The 19301-nt window shown below is 39.7% G+C and overlaps 2 protein-coding genes and 1 long non-coding RNA gene across 3 annotated transcripts; 2 read left to right on the top strand and 1 right to left on the bottom strand.

Annotated features, from left to right (window-relative positions):
- The first annotated feature begins 3190 nt into the window (after nt 1–3190).
- LOC145445468 (uncharacterized) lies at nt 3191–6032 on the top strand. Its single transcript, XM_080323664.1, has 3 exons — nt 3191–3653; nt 3716–3785; nt 4908–6032. The coding sequence occupies exons 1-3, from the start codon at nt 3499–3501 to the stop codon at nt 5079–5081; spliced, it is 399 nt and encodes a 132-aa protein (XP_080179790.1). The 5' UTR covers nt 3191–3498; the 3' UTR covers nt 5082–6032.
- Nucleotides 5451–6187, bottom strand: LOC145445477 (uncharacterized). The gene is made up of 2 exons (XR_013917045.1): nt 5750–6187; nt 5451–5689 (listed from the first exon to the last, which is right to left on the bottom strand). It is a non-coding gene; the product is annotated as an uncharacterized LOC145445477 (long non-coding RNA).
- Nucleotides 6188–6300: 113 nt separating this feature from the next.
- Nucleotides 6301–18919, top strand: LOC145445454 (DDB1- and CUL4-associated factor 13-like). The gene is made up of 11 exons (XM_080323643.1): nt 6301–6500; nt 7547–7746; nt 8165–8359; nt 11125–11312; nt 11849–11977; nt 13518–13643; nt 15474–15575; nt 16828–16900; nt 16960–17054; nt 18092–18160; nt 18637–18919. Exons 1-11 carry the CDS (start codon nt 6431–6433, stop codon nt 18719–18721), a joined length of 1332 nt encoding a protein of 443 aa, XP_080179769.1. The 5' UTR covers nt 6301–6430; the 3' UTR covers nt 18722–18919.
- The last annotated feature ends 382 nt before the right edge of the window (nt 18920–19301 follow it).

Raw genomic sequence — 19301 nt, 5'->3', positions numbered from 1 at the left:
CACTTGTATCCCTTACCGTCGTTCTCAGTGCCAGAGCACCCTAAATTTACACAGACGCCGTTCAGGATCTTGGCTTGTCAATGGAAGATACTGACGTCGACGCGATGCAGCAACGCAATAACTATAGATTGCCATGGAGTACTAACAGTTACACTGCTTGCTGTTATTCTCGTTTACGTCAATTTCGATATACCAACACAGTCCTCTCAATTGTATTGCTTATGCCTGCCCATTTTCAAGCCAACTCTGTGTTTAAGTGAGTCGTCAGTTTAAGACAACCTCCACAGTAGCAGTGTATAGCTTAAGTCAAAACTGCATCCGTTTATGGCAAGTTGGCAACATTAATCAGGAATACCTAATCTGTGACCAATACCTACATTCTATTTGTTTCATTCTCGGTACAAAGGAAAGCATTCACAAGTTATGAATTTGTCGAATTTATTGATTTCGTCAGCACTCTTAGAATTTTGTAAAATCAAGCGAGAGTATGCAAGATTAAGAAAGTATTGTTGTGGAAATATCATTATATCAGAATTAGGTAGTTCTTCTATTCAGAATCTTAGGGTATCGTCGGGTCCAAAACGAATAAATCGCATAAGTTTTGAGTATGCAATGCACAAGCTGCCCTGCACTGGTCAAAGTACTTGTGATGCTGGGCAAGTACTATAGTATCACCGACTCATTTCAAAATGAAGACTTTCTTCTAAACGCTCAAGTCTATTAATGATCTTGATTTGGTAGAATAGGGACACTTGATATCTATCAATACACACATCACAAAAGTGCCGCAAACATGTCCTAAAACTACTTTCAAAAATATAACACTCCGGCAAGTAGGCAATATTACATATTACTCTGAAAAGGTGAAAATACTATCTTCTTTACTTTCATTCAGTGTGCATGCCTCCTCTTTACATCGCCTAGGCCAAGATGGGTGTCTGATTCCATAGACTACTCCAAGTCGCTTCGACATCTTCCTGTCTTTTCATTGTATCGCATTTTGTGGTGTATTGAACTGATAAAATTGCTAATAAACCAATGATGATGATAATGATCGTCTGTTTGCACCACAACATAAATGCTTTAAAGTTCAAAGGTCTCTTTGCTTTTCGATAAGCTTTTTCTGAGTTCTTGTCACCCATTCGTTCACCATCTTTCTTCTCTTGCTTGCTTCCATACGTCCTCGTCAGTGGTGCCGATTTTCGAGCCCCATCGGCTTTACTTAGCCATCTGGGCTTGATTACATGACGCTGCTCATGTAGTTAGGTAAGCAGTGGGGAGTCCAGATAAGCCTCCGACCCACTTGCGTCAAGTGGGATTCAAACTCAATTCCAACGCTTCCCCAATCTTTCAGGTAATTTTGCAGTTACCAACCTCTACGTCATAAAACTTTCATTCTACTCATGGCTGAACTGAATATTTCCCAATTCTCTGCCATCATCACCATACATTGTTGATATTGGATGGTCGTTGTCTAAATCATTTTGACTTCTTCTGACCAGATTCGGATATTTTTGAAGAACTCGCAAATCGTAAAAGTAGCTTAACCAAATCCATCTGAAATCAAATTTAACACGGTATGGTAATGTTACAATATTACTAATCTCCGATGTTGACTGATCAGTGATCACTGTCTCCGTGTCGATAAGTATACACTTGAAGCATAATAATGCTGCAGCCATACGATGAATAGTTGGTAGGTCCAGATGAAGGTACTAAACCTTGGAATTACTTGTTTGACATAGGCTATCTTAAACTGCTCTATACTCCATCATGTTAATTGAATACTATACATTGTCATCTATCTGCACGAAAAAAAATCAATCCTGTAACACAAACACATAATGTGACAGCAAAGACCAGCGCAGTAGCAGAAATTGCGACATACAAATGTATTACTGTCGCAGAGAAGATGATACCAGAAACGCGCTTGGCCCCAGATGGTGGTTGCTATGCTGAAAAGTCACGTGACTTTCGAGCCCAATAGAATGTGAAGTGTGAACGTGGAATGGCAACGACCGATTTTGCAGCTTCGTTCCTCTTCGGATTTATTTTACGGCAGCTATTGCATCACCATCATCATCATCATTGGCTTATTAGCAATTTTATCAGTTCAATACTCCACAAAAAATGCGATACAATGAAAAGAAAGGAAGATGTCGAAGCGACTAGGAGTTGTCTATGGAATCGGACACCCACCTTGGCCTAGGCGATGTAAAGAGGAGGCATGCACACTGGATGAAAGTAAAGAAGATAGTATAGAAAAAGGAAGCGACAAGAAATAGGCCGGCATGTCATGGGAAGCGAGATCGATAGGTCAGTCGAGGTCCGGTAATCTTGAGGATGGACTGTATTTATTTAGTAGTAATTGCTTGTATTTCGACTTGAATGTGAACATGCTCGTCTACTGCCGGATGGCCGGCGGGATACTGTTCCACACATTAGGTCCGGCATATTTGATAGAGCGATTTCAGGCAATCCAAAAGTTGTCTTCCAAAGCTCTGAATTTATTGAATCTGGTCTTGATCGAAAGCTACTATCACACTGATTCCGAAAATATGAATCAAAATATGGTCAGGCCCCGTACTTAGATGAAAAATCACCCTCAACATCTAAAATCTGCATTGTTCAGAACAATCGGATGACCGCAAAACAATGACCCATTGCGGCTATTCGATTGTTCGGACAATGCCGATAATTCGGACTTGGAGGGCGAATTCTAAGTGGTTCAGTGCCTGATCATATTTTCATTTACATTTTCGGTGTCAGTGTGACAGTAGCTTTCGATCAAGACCAGATTCAGTTAATTCCGCGTTCTGGAAGACGACTTTTGGATTGCCAGAAATCCTACAGTAGCTGCCGTAAAATAAGTCTGAGTAAAGCTTCAGCGAAGCGGAACGAAGCAGCAAAATCGGTCGTTGCCATTCCACGTTTACATTCTATACTCGTGCAAAGCTTCAGTGATGAACATGGATTAGGATTAGGATTCGATAAAACAGGATTTGTGAAATTTTGTCGGAGTTGGACTGGATAATAGATTTTTTTTTGAACGGATTAGGATTTGGATCGGATTTGCCGATTTTCTGGGAGATTGATATGTCGCATAGCAAATGGCGACAAACTTTATTCAGACTATGATACACTCGGTGCCAATGAGCATGAGAGGTGCAGCACTATGTTAAAGGTCAACTGCATCTTAAAAATGACTTTGCCTTATTTCGTACGTTATGTGGTTAGGAATATGAATAAAATAATAAAAATTGCAATTACATAATAGTTTTCAAGTAATTTAAATTATAAATCGAAAAGCTGAAAAACGGATATGAAATCATTCAGCTATGAAATGACGTCATGTGAGTTACACGACAGAAGTCCTGGTATAGCTCAGTGTGGTAAACAGATAGTTATTCATGTTGGGATTGATTTTGATAGTGGATTTGATTGTGAATATGGAAGGTATGAAGAAGATGAGGCACGGAGGTACATCTTGGGTCGCGTATGGTTGCTCGAATACGCGATATTCGGTACCCAAAGTGTCTTTTCATCGCTGTCCAAACCCTATTGCTGGAGGATTATGAAGACTGTGAAAGTGATATCCAATCCCTGTCAAGTGATGATAGCTTCCACCCTACAGAGTTAGATGGCGAGTCAGAGTGAGTACTTGAACAGTGTAATCATGTTTGTACCAAGTCTTCACCAAGATATTGATTTGCAGGCATTCAGATTCAGAGGACTGTCTGGAGAATAGCAAGACCCAGTTTGTGATTGTGGACAGAAATAAGCTGGTGAGCATTTTTCAACGTTGTCCAATGTGTCAATCAGAGTCGGACGTGCAAGAGTCTGGTTTAGGTAGCACACTGAGAATCAAGCAAGACTGCACAAACTGCTCATACTCGAGATTTTGATTGGCAGGTAGTGTAGATGCCGTTACATCCTTGAAGATGAAAGCCTACTTGACTGCACCAAAAGGAAACAAACTGCTCCATTCAGCATATATACATGATAGGCTACATATAGATAGGCCTAAATTTAAGTTACAATGGATAGCATCTTTGATTCTGTTGTTTACCATTATGACTAGGGCGGTTTTTTTTTGACATGTCAAAATTTGTCAAAATTGTAGCGTTAGGTCAAAAAAATTTTGACGTCTGCATTTTGTTAGTATCGTAGATTTTGCAATGTCGGTGAATAATAATACCGCTTTTAGCCTATTTTATAGGCCTACCGTTGTAAACGGCTAATCGTCTGCTCATTGTGAATCATAAACGGTCAAATAAAACAAATAATAGGCATAGACATGGTGTTATGGTCAACGTACCGCAATATGAAGAAAGACTTCTTGTGCATTGCATCATTCTTATATTAAGAAGCGCATGATGAAAAATTGTGATGTAGACAACATTGTCAGAATGAAGCAACACGGTGTGACACCAGCACCAGCAGTGTACGCACAACTTGAGTGATTGTCAGCCAACAACTGCTGCTGTTGGACGTCCTTGGCAAGCTTCTTAGTAAGGACGTGAACTTTCCACCCAAGAATGTAGGAAAGTATCTCTCGTTGTACTACAAAATATTTTGATTATTTCTACCATAATACCTATTGTAACCACTGGAATTCTTCATGGGGCCAGTTTTCGTTATATTGTTTTTTTCATGTAAAAAATTGCCTGTTTCTAAGCCAAAAACGTTTTTTCAGGCCAAACTACTTTGTTAGGACAGTCAGTTCCAACCAGAAATGAAGATAAGTGGTGCAATTTTAACATCATGTGGGAAAACACCTAATTTGCATACGTTCAGTCAAAATTCAGTTTTTTTAGGTCAAAAAAAGTCAAAATTTTGATTTTTTAGGTCAAAATTTCCTTTTTTTAGGTAAAAAAAACGCCCTAATTAGGACAATCCATTTTCAGATTCATTGGCATATGAAAGAATTTACGATGCTCTCTACTCCACGCGAATGGAAAATGACATACGCCACCTCTCGCCAAATGGAAACACTGCTGGAAGTGAATCATTCAATGCCCTCCTCAATCATTTCTGCCCAAAGTTATATCACTACAACTATTTTAGTTATATGCGTTTAATATTTGGAATACAACTGTACATTCACAATGTGGCGTTACTGAACCGGAATCCTTTGTAAGTATTTCACGTGAATGTTGTCCGGACAGCAGTGACAACGCATGCAGGCAGGATTTTCCGCTGGTTTTTGCCAGAGAATCGCCATACCCAGCGAACACAATTTCTGTAGGAGAAATGTTTCAACTTCCTGAAAAGTGAAAACAAGTGTATCAGTGCGAGAGAAGTATTTGGCAACCGAATCAGAGACTCATCCCATTCATGCATCGAACTAGACTCGATGTTATTATTCTGTGGCCATATTCCTGTTGATATCCATAGCAGGACATCTCCAATACGTCAACGTCCATACACACTGAATTGAATCCTGGCAATTCTGTGATGCACTTTAATTCTGTCATTAACTCTCGGAACCTCCTTACATCACAAACTTATCAATATATCAGATATCAAGATACATGAATGAAACGAGCTATTACACTACAGACTATATATACAACTGTATTTCATGTAGCCTCGACGAGCGGCTTGCGCTGAGCAAGCTGGGCTGATCATGACCCATCATATCAAGCTGCAAGGAGTTCCACTGACGTGGGATCGAGCGCATCAACACCTGAACCAATCCGGCATTTAAACGGTAGTATTGTAAGTAGGGTGCAAAAATGATACTTACATTTGACATACGAGTACTCGGACTCAGTCTCAATATCACTTGGCAAATCCGTGACAATGGAAACCTCGGCCATAACTGACCAGAATAAAAACTGCGAGAACGCAAACAGCCGCTGTGACCGGTGTTGATAATATGTGTCACTCACTTGACGTCACAATGCACATTTTGCTTTTTCTGTAAACATGCCAATATTGGAACTTTCAATCAAAATTGCGGCAATTTCCGATTGAGTTGAAACACGGAAAGTCGGTAATTTCGTTATGAAAAAAAATTCTGAACATGATTCCGCAAAGTTGTCATGAAGATGCAGTTGACCTTTAAGTTATCTTAGACTTAAATCAAGAGAATTGTTGGTTGTGAAAGAAAAAATTTGAGTTCCTCCGTTACATTAATTAGCATTTTTTCTGAATTTCAAGTGGGAATCGGATTAGGATTGGGCATGAACTTGAATATACAAAAGTTTTGAATTAGGATTTGGATTGGGAATTGAAGCTTTGGATTTGGATTGGATTAGGACATCGAAATTCCAAATCCGCTCATCCCTGGAAAGCTTGTGTGCTTCGCTGTGTTTTCATCTCGTCTCGTCTCTCGTGTCTGGTCCACTACTCTGAAAGTGGAATATCTTAGTTAGATCAACTGGTTATCTGTTTACTGCGCGTGCCTAGGACAGGTCGACTGATCATGAAAATTAAAGTTCTTTCCCGGAATCCGGATGATTACGTACGCCAGTGTAACCGGGATATCCATCGAAGTAAGTACCACTGCATGGCTCTACCTTGCTTTGTTGCTATATATAGGATTTGGTGGCCCTCGTGCAACCGGTAGTGTGCCTAGATGTTGTCCTAGTCAAGCTAGCGTACCGCAGTACCTGATACCACAATGATTCATTCCATACCTACTGTACAATATTTGTAGTTTGGAAGTCTGCCATGAATTTTGATAATAAAATAGTTGATAGTATGGCCATGGGCCTGTACACAATTCTTCTATTATTTTTTTATAAATTATACTTAAGAGAATCATCGCTGCTCAACTGCTATATTAGGCAAAACGTACCGAGATTTCAGCAGGGACCTGCCTATACCGCAGATCCAATATGGAATCGGTGTCTCGTGCACACCAAAGATTCTACCGACTGCACACAGGTGTGACGCTGAGAACCGCCTTGGCACACCAAAGATATTGCGCTAAGCGTACCGGGATTCCAACCAGGCCGCAGATGCTATACTCAAACTGGCGGACCTGTTTAGTGTGTATCCGAACCTTATTTCTCAGTAATTACTTGATTTTCAAAGAAAGCCAAATCCATTATCTGGTTATTTTCTGATTTGCAAAAATCAAAGTGCAGTGTTTTTATTCTTTCCGTTAAACTCCAGCCAGACAAACAGAACAATAAATACACCTCTCTGTTGCTTAAAATTGCTAATGCCGCTTTACTCGGTTTTGTATATAGGCTAGTTATATACTGTATTACATTTGTATGACTGTAAATGTCTTCACCACTCAACTTATTCTTAATACTCAACTCAGACATAAAGTTTATTGCTCGATTCAGAATCGAATCATTTGGACACCGGTACTCGATTTTGCATGGCTCATATCGCAATCTTGTGGTGTATTGATTTCATATAAAATTTAATGAATTCTTGTGATGATGATCAGTAGGGTAGGTCTACACCAAATGTGGCAGTAAATAATAGTTAATTTGATAAAACTGTTATATTTGAAGGATATTCATCACTAACCTTGAAGCCTGTGTTTTATTCTAAATCCTAATTCTATTTTTATTCATTTCAGTACAGCGCAACTATGACCCAGCCCTCCACCCGTTCGAAGCTCCCAGGGAGTATATACGTGCACTCAATGCGGTGAAACTGGAAAGAGTATTCGCGAAACCTTTTCTAGCGTCTCTGGACGGACACAAAGACGGAGTCAGCTGCATGTGCAAAAATAAACAGAGACTCAACAGCTTATTTTCTGGATCTTGCGATGGGGAGGTAATTTTCATTTTTACGGAAATATGCAGTACAGTTTACCATAAGCATGTAAAGTTAGCCTACTTCTTACGATGTTGCACCAACAATGCCGTTGAGTGATTAGAACGTGGCCTACGAACATGTTAAGCATTTGCTGTCTTGTGGGATTATTTACATCAAAGTATTTCTTGATGAAAGTTCAGTGTTGTAAGAAATGTGCTGGATAATACAAGAATTTCCAGCTACTCATGGATTGCTTCGCGGGCCGGATGAAATCGCCTGACACCGTTGATATACATGATTATCCTACTTATAGAACCTTTTTTTCTACTTTTACTTGAGTCCCAACGATGACTGCTTACACCGCCTCTGATCCTATAAATGCGCTGCAATATAACATGAGCCGAGACAGGTATATTGTTCATGCCTTTTCGTTTAGATACGTTATTGGAACCTCACCACAAGACGCTGTTTGCAGCACTTCCAAGCGCACACAGGATTTGTACGAGGCATTACGTGTTCGTATGACGGAGGTGCTATCATATCTGTAGGTGACGATAAGACGATAAAGTATTGGTCACCGGATCCATTGGATGATGGTGGCTCCACCCCTCAAAATACTATCATTTGCAAGGTAAGTCTCCTTGTTTGCTTGATGAAATGGCTGTTTGTGGGTAAGGCTTGGCGGAATGATTCGAGCACTCGAGTCTGAATAGAGTGTTAATTTTAATGATTCAAGTTGAGTAGCGGTAGATGGATATTTCGAGTAGGGGTGAGTGAGTAGGTATGGGCCACCAAATCTTACAAAGCTATAACTTGGCCAAACTTGGTCTAATATTCCTAAATTTCGTTATAGACGATCATTAGTTATATGGCTAACTACTACTGGTAGAATTGAGCTAAAATACCCATGTATTTGGAAGTGACATTAAATTTGGTAACAATACATCATTTTTGTAAATAAAAAATAGGCTACGAGGTATGGGCCAGGGGGTGGTGAGGTATGGGCCGCTGTCTGTATTGAATCAATAAATGTCATTCATATCCTACAAACCCCAACTCTTGTCACTGTTACCAACAGTTTGTATATACTGATATAAAGCTGGGCTGGAAGTGGACAATTCCCGTATTGATCGTAAGCCATAACGCATAACGAAACAAGATAATTAAAAATGTGTAACATGAAAATCACTATCAAATCATGCTTTTTGCCTCAACTACCCCATCAAATCCAAATGTCACAGCTCTATCTCTTATTTAAGTGGGAGTGACAAACCATGATACATATTTGAGCATATGATGACATACTATGCTAAAAAACTTTTCTCCTCTTTATTTAGTACAGTATTGGAAAACGATTTTGAAATCTTTTTCATGTGAGACTCATCCCCTGTTTTTCCAGATACCTGTTTAATATAGCTCTACCAATTTTATACTGACGGCATGCTTCTCTTTTTGATACCTCCCAAGCTTTAACGTTTCATATTGCCAAGCTCAGATCTGATTTTGAAAACTGTTTTTTTTATGGGTTTCATGATTTACTTTCAAGTGATTTTATATGGGAGGGATAAGACCAACACCTTCTGTATTCTAGAGATAAATATATTTAATAGGATCAATCAAATATTGATATCAGGTATATGTTATGCTGTCCCATACCCCAACCTGCTAAAAGGCCCATACCTCAAACACTCCATCTTGGGAATTCTTACCATAATTTCAAGATCCGAGAGATTGACAAAGCATTAAAACTATTCTCTATAGATAGCATATTTCTATAGCTTTCACACCATAAATAAGTCAAATCCAAACAGGCACATATGTGGACTCAAACCCAAATTCCCTATTTCCAAATAAATTAACTTTAGACTGCAAAAATTATATATCTCTAGCTGAGTCAGAAACTCCGCTGGCCTCATGGCTGTGAGTAACATGGATGAGTCTGGAGTCTTTTTCTAACAATCACAGAGCTTGACAAGCATACCTACCTACTCTCCCCTTACTGAAATGATACGCTCCTTGCCACTCGCAGTTGGTGTATCGATGACTACGAAAGTTGTAAGTTTCAACACATTTTCCACTCGATACGCACGTTACTGGCAATGACATATATATAAGTCGGGACCAACCCACAGCATTGTCACAGAGTGCAATGAAATATAGGTAGGGTCGAAAAAAGACCAATTCATCTTTAATCTGATGTAGAACTGGCAATATATTCAATGCGGACACATAAATTGTACCGCTATGTTGAAACTTTGCACATCATCCATGACACTCGATTCAGCTTGAAGCCTTTGTTATTCAGAATTGAATCCTAACTCCCTTTCCAAGCAACCAACAATAATAATTTAATCTACCCCTAGCCCTAATCCTTTTCGTCACCATAGCCCCAGTCTAGTTTAACCCCTCACCTAACCTTGAACATGATAAGCCAGGGGTTCTTATAGTATAGGCTAGGTTGCAACCGCACCGGAGCGAGAATTTAATATGCACGTAATATTTGCTGAATTTCTGGCAACAACAAAAATTCTTCGGGATCCTCATGGTTGGGTCATGAATGCATACCAACCTCTGTATTACGCGAATTGGTTTAATGGTAATATTTTTGTAAGTGTCCCTGGAAAATTCCTAACTAGTGCTGGTGGCGGTAATACCTGATAACAAGAAGGAGGGGAAAAGTGGGGCTATAACTGCTGGCCGCCCTATTTTTTTTAAGCTTACCTTACAGAAGTGAATCCAACTGCATTCGCAATGATGTAAGAATTGCAAGTAAAGGATAGGTCTGCGCAAATGGCGGAGCAAAAAATATTAACGGCGATAAATTCCATGTTCAAAATGGCGGTCGCATGCCGACCGAAGCTTTCGATATCGAGATGTCTTGACCTTGCAATCTGGGCTTGTTGTTACAAATGCGACCCCATAGAAAATATGTCCCCCTGTTGCAGATTCTGCAACAGGGGACATATTTTCTATGCAGAAGTTCAGTGCAGAAGTTCGAATATGTCATATGAAAAATAAATTTCATATGATATCAACATCACCGAACCAATGATGTTTGTGTAATGTATCGCGTTTCATAGAATTGCGTTGCGTACAACTGAACCTTCTCTATCCTGTGCATACCCGTCAGACGTAGGATTAGGTTTGTTCAAAAATAACTTTTGTTTACGGATTCCTGGATTCACTGATTAAATTGTTAGGTTGCCATAAAAACGCTGCACATCAAATTGTATTAGAATTAGAGCAAATGAACAATTCAGAAACTAGATTAGAATTGGATTACCTGCAGTTCACTCTAATTGGACACATAGAATTATCCAGTTGTCCAAGTCTGTTACCAGCTGCTCTAATATTAATTCGTATGATTTAAAAGTTTCTGACTTTGGTTGTTTGCAGACCGCTTTCACAGGAATCGACCATCATTGGAAGGATGCGGTTTATGCGACTTCAGGGGAGTCGATATGCATATGGAACCACCAAAAAGCAGATGCCGTTAGGACTTACAAATGGGGAACTGACACGGTGAACAGTGTCAGGTTTAATCCGATCGAAACGAGCGTGTTAACAAGTACAGCTTCGGACAGGTTGGTGGGCTTCCTACCATTGCCGAATCTACGAGGGTCCGACTTGTACTGAATATTGGATTTTCAAAATGCGCATCTAGAACTAGAATCGCTCACTTTGAAAATCCGCAACTAACTAACTAAACACAACTAACCAATAACGGGTCATACGAATTACTGAATTGCTGAATGAGCTGAGAAATATCGGATATGAAATCGGCATTTCCAAAGGACTGGCTTCGGAGTTTGAAATGGTTTGAGTGGTTTCGACCCTGTAAACCCAGTTAGTAGTGATGATTCTGAGAAGGGCCGCGACAAACGTCATCACACAACATAACAAAGGCATCACGATTCACGTCAAACGACGACGCGTGTTTTCTATGTTGAACTAGAACAAGAACTGCTCACTTTTAAAAATCTGCAACTACTCACTTTTCAAAACTTTCATACTGTTATATCATAATTATGACTGAAACTGGAATCCTAATACGGGGAAACAAATCACTGACCCGATCGATTTTTTTCTAGCCATACTGGTTAGTGTTGTCGCTTTTTAGGAGCATCAGACTTTACGATATCCGAGCAGCAGCCCCTCTAAAGAAAGTAATAATGAAGATGCGTTGCAACAACACGTGCTGGAATCCGATGGAAGCGTTTGTTTTTACGGCGGCATGCGAAGATCACGAGTAAGTATTGCAGTAATTCATTAAATAACATATCTACAGGAGTGAAGATGATGTTATCAATTTAATGATGTATTGATAGTGAAATAATCCTGAATAGTTTCCGGTGACCATGGCGCCGAACGCTAATTTTCCTTAGGTATGCGAGTTCGATGACGTCACAAAGGAATGACGTCATGATCTGACGGAATTGATGAGTAGGGTTAATATAGCATCAATTCATGAGGGTTAAGTGCATGCATAAATGCCGATTATGCAATATCTTCGTGTCAACGAGTCTGGAAGTGCTGTCAATTATCGAGTCCCTGATCGCTAGCGAACAATTGAATACGCCGCTTATCAACACGTATTACGTAAACTCGGCGACGATTTGCGCAAGGCAAAATGTCCGCGTTGTTATGGAATCTGTTCTATAATGGCAAAGATTTCAGGTTGTTCAAACCTTTCTCGTCTTTTACAACTCAAGCCTTGACAGTTTACACACATCTTCCGATGGTTATGTTGAGGTATTAGCGGAATTCACTTACGCATGCACGGCGCACTCACAATCACACGTGTCTGCGGACACTCGATGTCAATCAGTTCAGCGATGTCACTCTTTAATCACAATCGCTAACCAGCAAACACCTAATGGCATTGTCACCAAGCCATCGAGAGATTGGAGCCAACGCATGCTAGGCTCTAGACGCGATAGTTGGCCTGCGGTGATATCTTTCGTACCAGGCCTGTTGCAGATGCGATTGTGTAGGCAAGCGGTAATATAGTGTGCGCCAATGCAGATGCGATAGTGCAGGCAGGCGAGGCAGCGATGGTAAAGTTCGCACCGGGCCTACTGCTGATGCGATTGTTCAAGCGAATTAAACTAGGCTTGTTGGAGACGCGATAAATCAGGCAAGCGTCCCAAGCGATGATTACCGAGTGCATGGCAATCAATGACATAATTTCGCGATCATCTCAGCGGGAGATCGCGTCTCGCGTTACATTGTGCACAGACGAATCTCGCTAATTGGCAACGTGCTTGTCGCTAAATTGGGCTCGCGCAACGGGTTACCTTGCTCACCTAAGCGGCAGCACGTAATGTCGTAAGCGGAAATACATTGCGATTCGTTCTAAATAACACAATCGGGGTTTATGCCGATACATGCCAAACCGAATTCTAGGTATGCCGGCATGCCGCATACCTAAAAAAATGTCTAGGTATGCGTGGCATACCTTGCATACCCAGGTTCGGCGCCTGTGCCGGTGACACTCATCAGGGGTAATCGTAAGCAACTAGACCTAGTAGAGAATTGAAAAGAACATTGTATATCAACAACCGTACCGTATACACTACTATCCGTATAAATAAAAATCCTCGTGAAAGAGATAATCATTTATAGTGCGATTATATTCCAGTATATGGAAGAAGCTTGTAAAATAATGCGATCACATCTTGTCTTTATATTGACGCATATTTTCTTTACTACTTGAAATCCTGTGATGGAGGATTGTTGACCTGCTTCGAGTCTCAGACAAAAATACCAATGCAGTATTCTTGTGACAGCCTGTACACATTTGACATGAGACGGTTGGATCGATCCCTGCGTGTCCACAAAGACCACGTCGACGCCGTCCTTGACGTGGATTACTCACCCACTGGGAAAGAAATTGTAGCGGGGAGCTATGACAGGTTTGTGTGATAAATATGGCTTGACAAAATCGAGTACGTGAGGGATTTAATTCCGAATAGATTATTACTAGGGCGACTTTTTTCACCTAAAAAACGGAAGATTGTGATCTAGAAAGTCAAAGTTTTGACTTTTTTGACCTAACAAATTGAATTCTGACCTCGCGTATGCAAATTAGGTGTTTTCGCACATAATGTTGAAATTGTACTACTTATCTTCATTTCTGGTTGGAACTGTCTGTCCTTATACAGTAGTTTGGCACGAAAACACGATTATGGCTTAAAAACTTACAAATTTCAACGTGAGGAAATTACTTTTTTAACGAAATCTGACTCTATGAAGAATTCCTGTAGTTCCATCACATATTATGGCAGAAAAATTTTTAATTTGCAGTAGTACAACAGAAGATACTTCCGTACATTCTCGGGTAGAAAGTGTGAGTCCTTACTAAGTAGCATGCCAAGAATGGAGAAAGAACGTTCAACAGCAGCAGTTGTTGGCTGACAACACTGAAGTCGTGCGTACACTGCTGGTGACAAGCCGTGTTGCTTCATTCCGAATATGCTACCTACATCACAATTTTTCATCATGCGTTTCTTGAGATAAGAATCATGCAATGCCCAAGCAGTCAACTTATTTGTTTCATTTGACCATTTATGATACACAAGGAGCAGACAATGGACCGTCCACAACGGTATAGGCCTATAGAGTAGGTCAGTAGGCTGCAAGCTGTAAAATATCAAATGATTAAGTTCATCGACAGTGCAAAATCTACTATACCAACAGAATGCAGAGGTCGAAAATTTTTTTGACTTTTTGAACAATTTTGACAAATTTTGATCAAACGCTACTATTTTGACATGTCAAAAAATCGCTCTAATTATTACGCTTCGAGTATCACTCATTACGATGTTATGACAGTATGAATAATGTGTACCTTTTATGTGACCATAAAGGATATAATGCCAGTTATGCCTATTTCATTGCACTTTGTGACCAATGTTCCCTCTAATTTTTCAAGAGTCTGCTCAAACACGCCAACTCACTGCGCAGGCCCTCGGACAATGGTGCGCAACCACTCTCCAATAGGGTGATAAAACTAACTACTGGGGGGTTCCGCCCCCCAGACCCCCCTAGGGCTCTAGGCTTTTCCGGTACTTATCAACTGCATTGGGTTCCCATTTAGTAGCAGCGTGATTGTGAATTCTCATTCCTTCACGGAGCGCAATAGTTACCTTTGTGGGGCGCACTTGTACCTCGATTTCAGACTTCAGTGATAACACTATTTCGCCCTGACAATGTTCCATCTTAATTTTCACGAATCTGCGCGCCTGCGTGGTCCATTGGACAACAGTGCGCAACAACTATAAGAAAACATCATTTCTGATTTTTTGTGCGCAGCGTAGATTTTCTGTGCGCAGAGACCGTTTCAGCACTGCGCATTTGCGCACGTGCGCAGCTTAGAGGGAACATTGTTTGTGACAATGCTGTGGGTTGATCACAACTTCACAAATACGTCATTTTCAGTAACGTGGTTAGCTTTGTGCTACATGTTTCGTATCTTGCGATGTGACCAATTGAGGTTTCAAGGCCTCCACAGTGAAAAATAGTACCGGTATTGAAACTATAATTTTTGTTGATAAATTAACTCTCAATGGCAATTAGGGTATGATTTCTGTGCTCGATAAAAATCATCTCTTACAAATAGAATAATTAGAATTGCTAGGCCTACTCTATTCAGAATTGAGTACTCGAATCATTGTACCAAGCCCTAGTGCAGATGTAAATTTTACACATGACTGTTTACTAACGAAATCCATGCTGCCATGCAGATCTATACGGATATTTCCATCAATCAGCGGACGCAGTCGAGAAGTGTATCATACAAAAAGAATGCAGCGCGTGTTCTGTGTGTCCTGGTCTGGTGATGGCAGGTATGTACCATGCTTGACTTATATAATCTTGAATATTCTGCTTGGTTATCATAGTTTTCCTTGATTCATGTGACTTGCTGGTCACACTGGCGCTGATTTTATATCCCACACCAGGTGTATCCAAGTTGTGGCTTTTTTCAGGGGACATGAAAGAATTTCTCAACTTTCAAGCATAGGCCTACTCCACTATAACGAACTACATTTTGCGCAATGGCTACCACTTTCAAAACAAGTGGCCTACTATGATGAACGTTTGACTTTCCATGTTTACAGGGCAAAGTGTATTTTATGTTCAGCAGATCATACTAGTGTTAGGATCAAGTAACTACATTCGAGTCACAAGTCAATTCTAGTCGTTGCACATTCTGACTTTAGTCAAGTCACTCATTTTTTATGGTGACTTAAGTTTTCCCAACACTGGTTCAGATTAACTTTCAATACAACATCCATTGTAGTAATACATTCAACTCATAGAGTTTTTGGGTGCATCTTCAAGAATTATCGGAACACTAAAGTTCAGACTTGAGAGTCAATGATACCAGGAAAGTTGAAAATTGGGGAGGGGGGCAATAAGTTCTCAAATGAGGCCACAGTTTGAAAAAGGATCATAACTTCTTCTGAAGATATAATATGCACTGCCATTTTATTTCACAGTTCGCTAGCCTCTGATATGCCAACTAGGGATGGTCAAGATGTTCAATGTTATTACTCAATAAGGCCTACTGTCTACAAATAGTACATTCAGCTTAATTATCTCTTCGCCCCGATGATTCGAAATTTCATGCCGGTGACGTCATATTTGGTGATACGATTGTTGATATCCAATATTCTTTTTATTTCTCTACTCGTTGCTGACGATCACCCTAGGAAGTATCAGTCGAATACATTGGAATTTATTTCAATATCAATAAATTATTCAATAGGAATTAAATATAAAACCTTAAATTTCTATTGAATTACACGTAGAAATAGTGATTTCAGAAATTTGTCAAAACTGCTTTGGTTGATGTTGAAAATGAGAAGTTTGAAAAATACAGTAGTAAGTAAATCCTAAAAGTTGTTTTGGTCAAGAGGCGTCATACTTTTAGCCGTTCTTCACTATCAATCTCGTCAATTGACATGGTATTATTTATTTGACCGCTTTTTGATATCTCGGCTTGCAAATAGGAGTATTTATTCTGTGTTTTGAATATGCCTATATTTTAGTAAAGGACATGGAAGGACTGGTTTTTTAAATGAGTTTGTTTTCCAGATATGTTCTGTCTGGTTCAGATGAAACGAATATACGATTATGGAAAGCGCGAGCGTCTGAAAAGATCGGCAGGGTATTCTTTTTCCGGTTTGATTTTTAAGTGACGGTTTCTAATTTGCTTTATTTCCAAAGTTGCCGAGACAGGAGCGCGAAGCCATGGAGTACAACGAGAAATTGAAGGAAAAATACGCTCAACATCCGCAGATCCGACGGATTGCTAAGCATCGGTAAGATCAAGTTTTGAATTTGTCTTAATTGAGTAACTTATGTTCATTTTATATATGTCGAGAGAATTAATTGACTTGGCCATGGTTAACTTTGAAACAATATGATAAACCTAACCATGGCCAAGATACAGCCGACAAACGTGAAAATATTTCAAACATTTGATATTCTTAAAATTGGGAAAATGGATCTCAAAATTTGAAAAATGGACACGAGATACTTGGATTCCACTGCGACAATGTGTACTTGTAATAGGAAATTGTACTTCAACTTGATAGAATATAATCATTTTTGGATTTGAGATAGTGTTGGCAAGGCTAACTGTTAATCCAAAATTACTTGCTTACGAAATTGACCTGTGTTTGTGTACAATAGGGCTGTTTAAAAACAAACCCTCTTTCAAACTTTGCTGGATTCTTGATTAATGTGTTGAGTTGCCTAAAAAACAATGCATAACAAATTTGACTTGATTCCAACCCGTAGAAGCAAAGTCATTGGAGTAGAAGCATGTGAATCTGAAAATAATAGTATTCACGTTGGCTAATTCTAGACATAGTAGTGATAAATAATAGTTTGTTTTTTTGTGATATGCTTGCGTCACTTCTGTCAATGAAATTGACGTAAAAATTTGGGAAAACATCCCCTGTTTCACAGGAAATGAATTTATTTCTGAAAATTGCACTTATTTGTAATGTCATAGTCGTTTTGTGTTGGTCGCAAAGATGCACTTTGCGATTTCGCCTCTGATCAACTGCTTAACGTATTCATCACCACTGCCTAATCTAATTTTTGAAACTACTTTGATACTTTTCAAATTACGATCGTATACTTCCACTTGAAGTAGTTTCAAATATGGAAATCTTTACTTGTGCTTATAATTGAGTAGAAATGTATGATGTTACCTACTTGTACTACTTGTGTAGGAACGGTGACTGGTTTGACCAACTCAGTTGATACATTGTATCGTTTCAATACGGTTGGATCAATGTCTCATGCTTATTCATTGTCCATCTGATTTTAAACATCTACCTCTGTACAGGCACGTGCCAAAGTCCATATACAGCTCAGTTCGGGAGAAGAGAACTATGATGGAGTCGCTTCGCAGAAAGTAAGTTTTTATTTAGGGATTTGTGTTTTAGAATATAATGCCAGTCTACATCTCATGAAAGATGATTCTGTATTTTTTCGACCTATTTCATTCCACTTGGTGACAACGCTGTGGGTTGATCACGGCTTCACAGATATGTCATTTCCTCTAACATGTATAACTTTGTACCACATATTTGGTATGATGTGATACCACCAATTGAGGTTTACAGCCATCCTCGCCGGAAAATATCATCAAAACTATAATTCTCGTTGAATTTACTCTGAGTGTTGAGGAGCGTATAAATTCAGTCTTCGAGCAAACCATCTCTCACTGCTCTACTCCAATCATTACAATGAATACTCGATTTAGGCTTGAGCTCTCAAATCACTGTTCACAGCCCTAATTGATACAAGCTTTAGTCGAATCTACAATATTTTTCTCACCCTAGTGTTTGGTTTGGTCTTATTTTTGATGCGATGTTGATATTATCACAGGGACATGAACAAAAAACGTCATTCAAAGCCTGGAACTGTTACGTCAATACCGGAGAAATCGAAGAATATCGTGAATGTTGTATGATTTTCCTTGTGGCTGGGCAGGCGGACGGCTATTCGATTCGTGGCAGGCTTCTGTGTTCACTTTCATACTGGTAGCGGTTGCGAGATTGGAAATGTGAATATGGATGATGTTTCGCGTATGGTCGCACGTTGACGCTGGGGAATGTAGACAGTTTGCGTGATAGCAATCGCGCATGAAATGAATACAACTTGGTATTTATATGTTTGGTGCTCTTGTGTCAAGGAACATACGTGAGAGTTTGAGTCATGAGTATGTGAGAGGAGAAACGTGCAGAGTAGTTCTATCGGGTGTAGACCGTGACGTTTCGAGCTTACTGATTCGTAGAGACGTTTTGAGCATTTTGTACCTGAAAATTGCCAATCAACTATTTCTGCCTGGCCTTTGCTCTAGAGTCGCTAACCAGATTTGTACATTTTAGCCATCTAATGAGTTGATGGCCAACTAACTACTGGTCATCTGACAAGTTTAGTGACGCATTTTGAAAATCCAGTAGTTTGTACAAATCTGTTGGTAACTATAAGTAATCTGTTTGACATGGCTCAAGACGGACACAGTTTTATTGAACGAGAATCGCAATCAA

The sequence above is a fragment of the Botryllus schlosseri genome, chromosome 8 (assembly GCF_051294905.1).
Source record: "Botryllus schlosseri isolate E-star chromosome 8, Bs_hap1, whole genome shotgun sequence".
In the NCBI taxonomy this organism is placed as follows: domain Eukaryota; kingdom Metazoa; phylum Chordata; class Ascidiacea; order Stolidobranchia; family Styelidae; genus Botryllus; species Botryllus schlosseri.
Note: the sequence above shows the minus strand (reverse complement) of the source record. Positions and strands in the feature narration are given on the sequence as shown.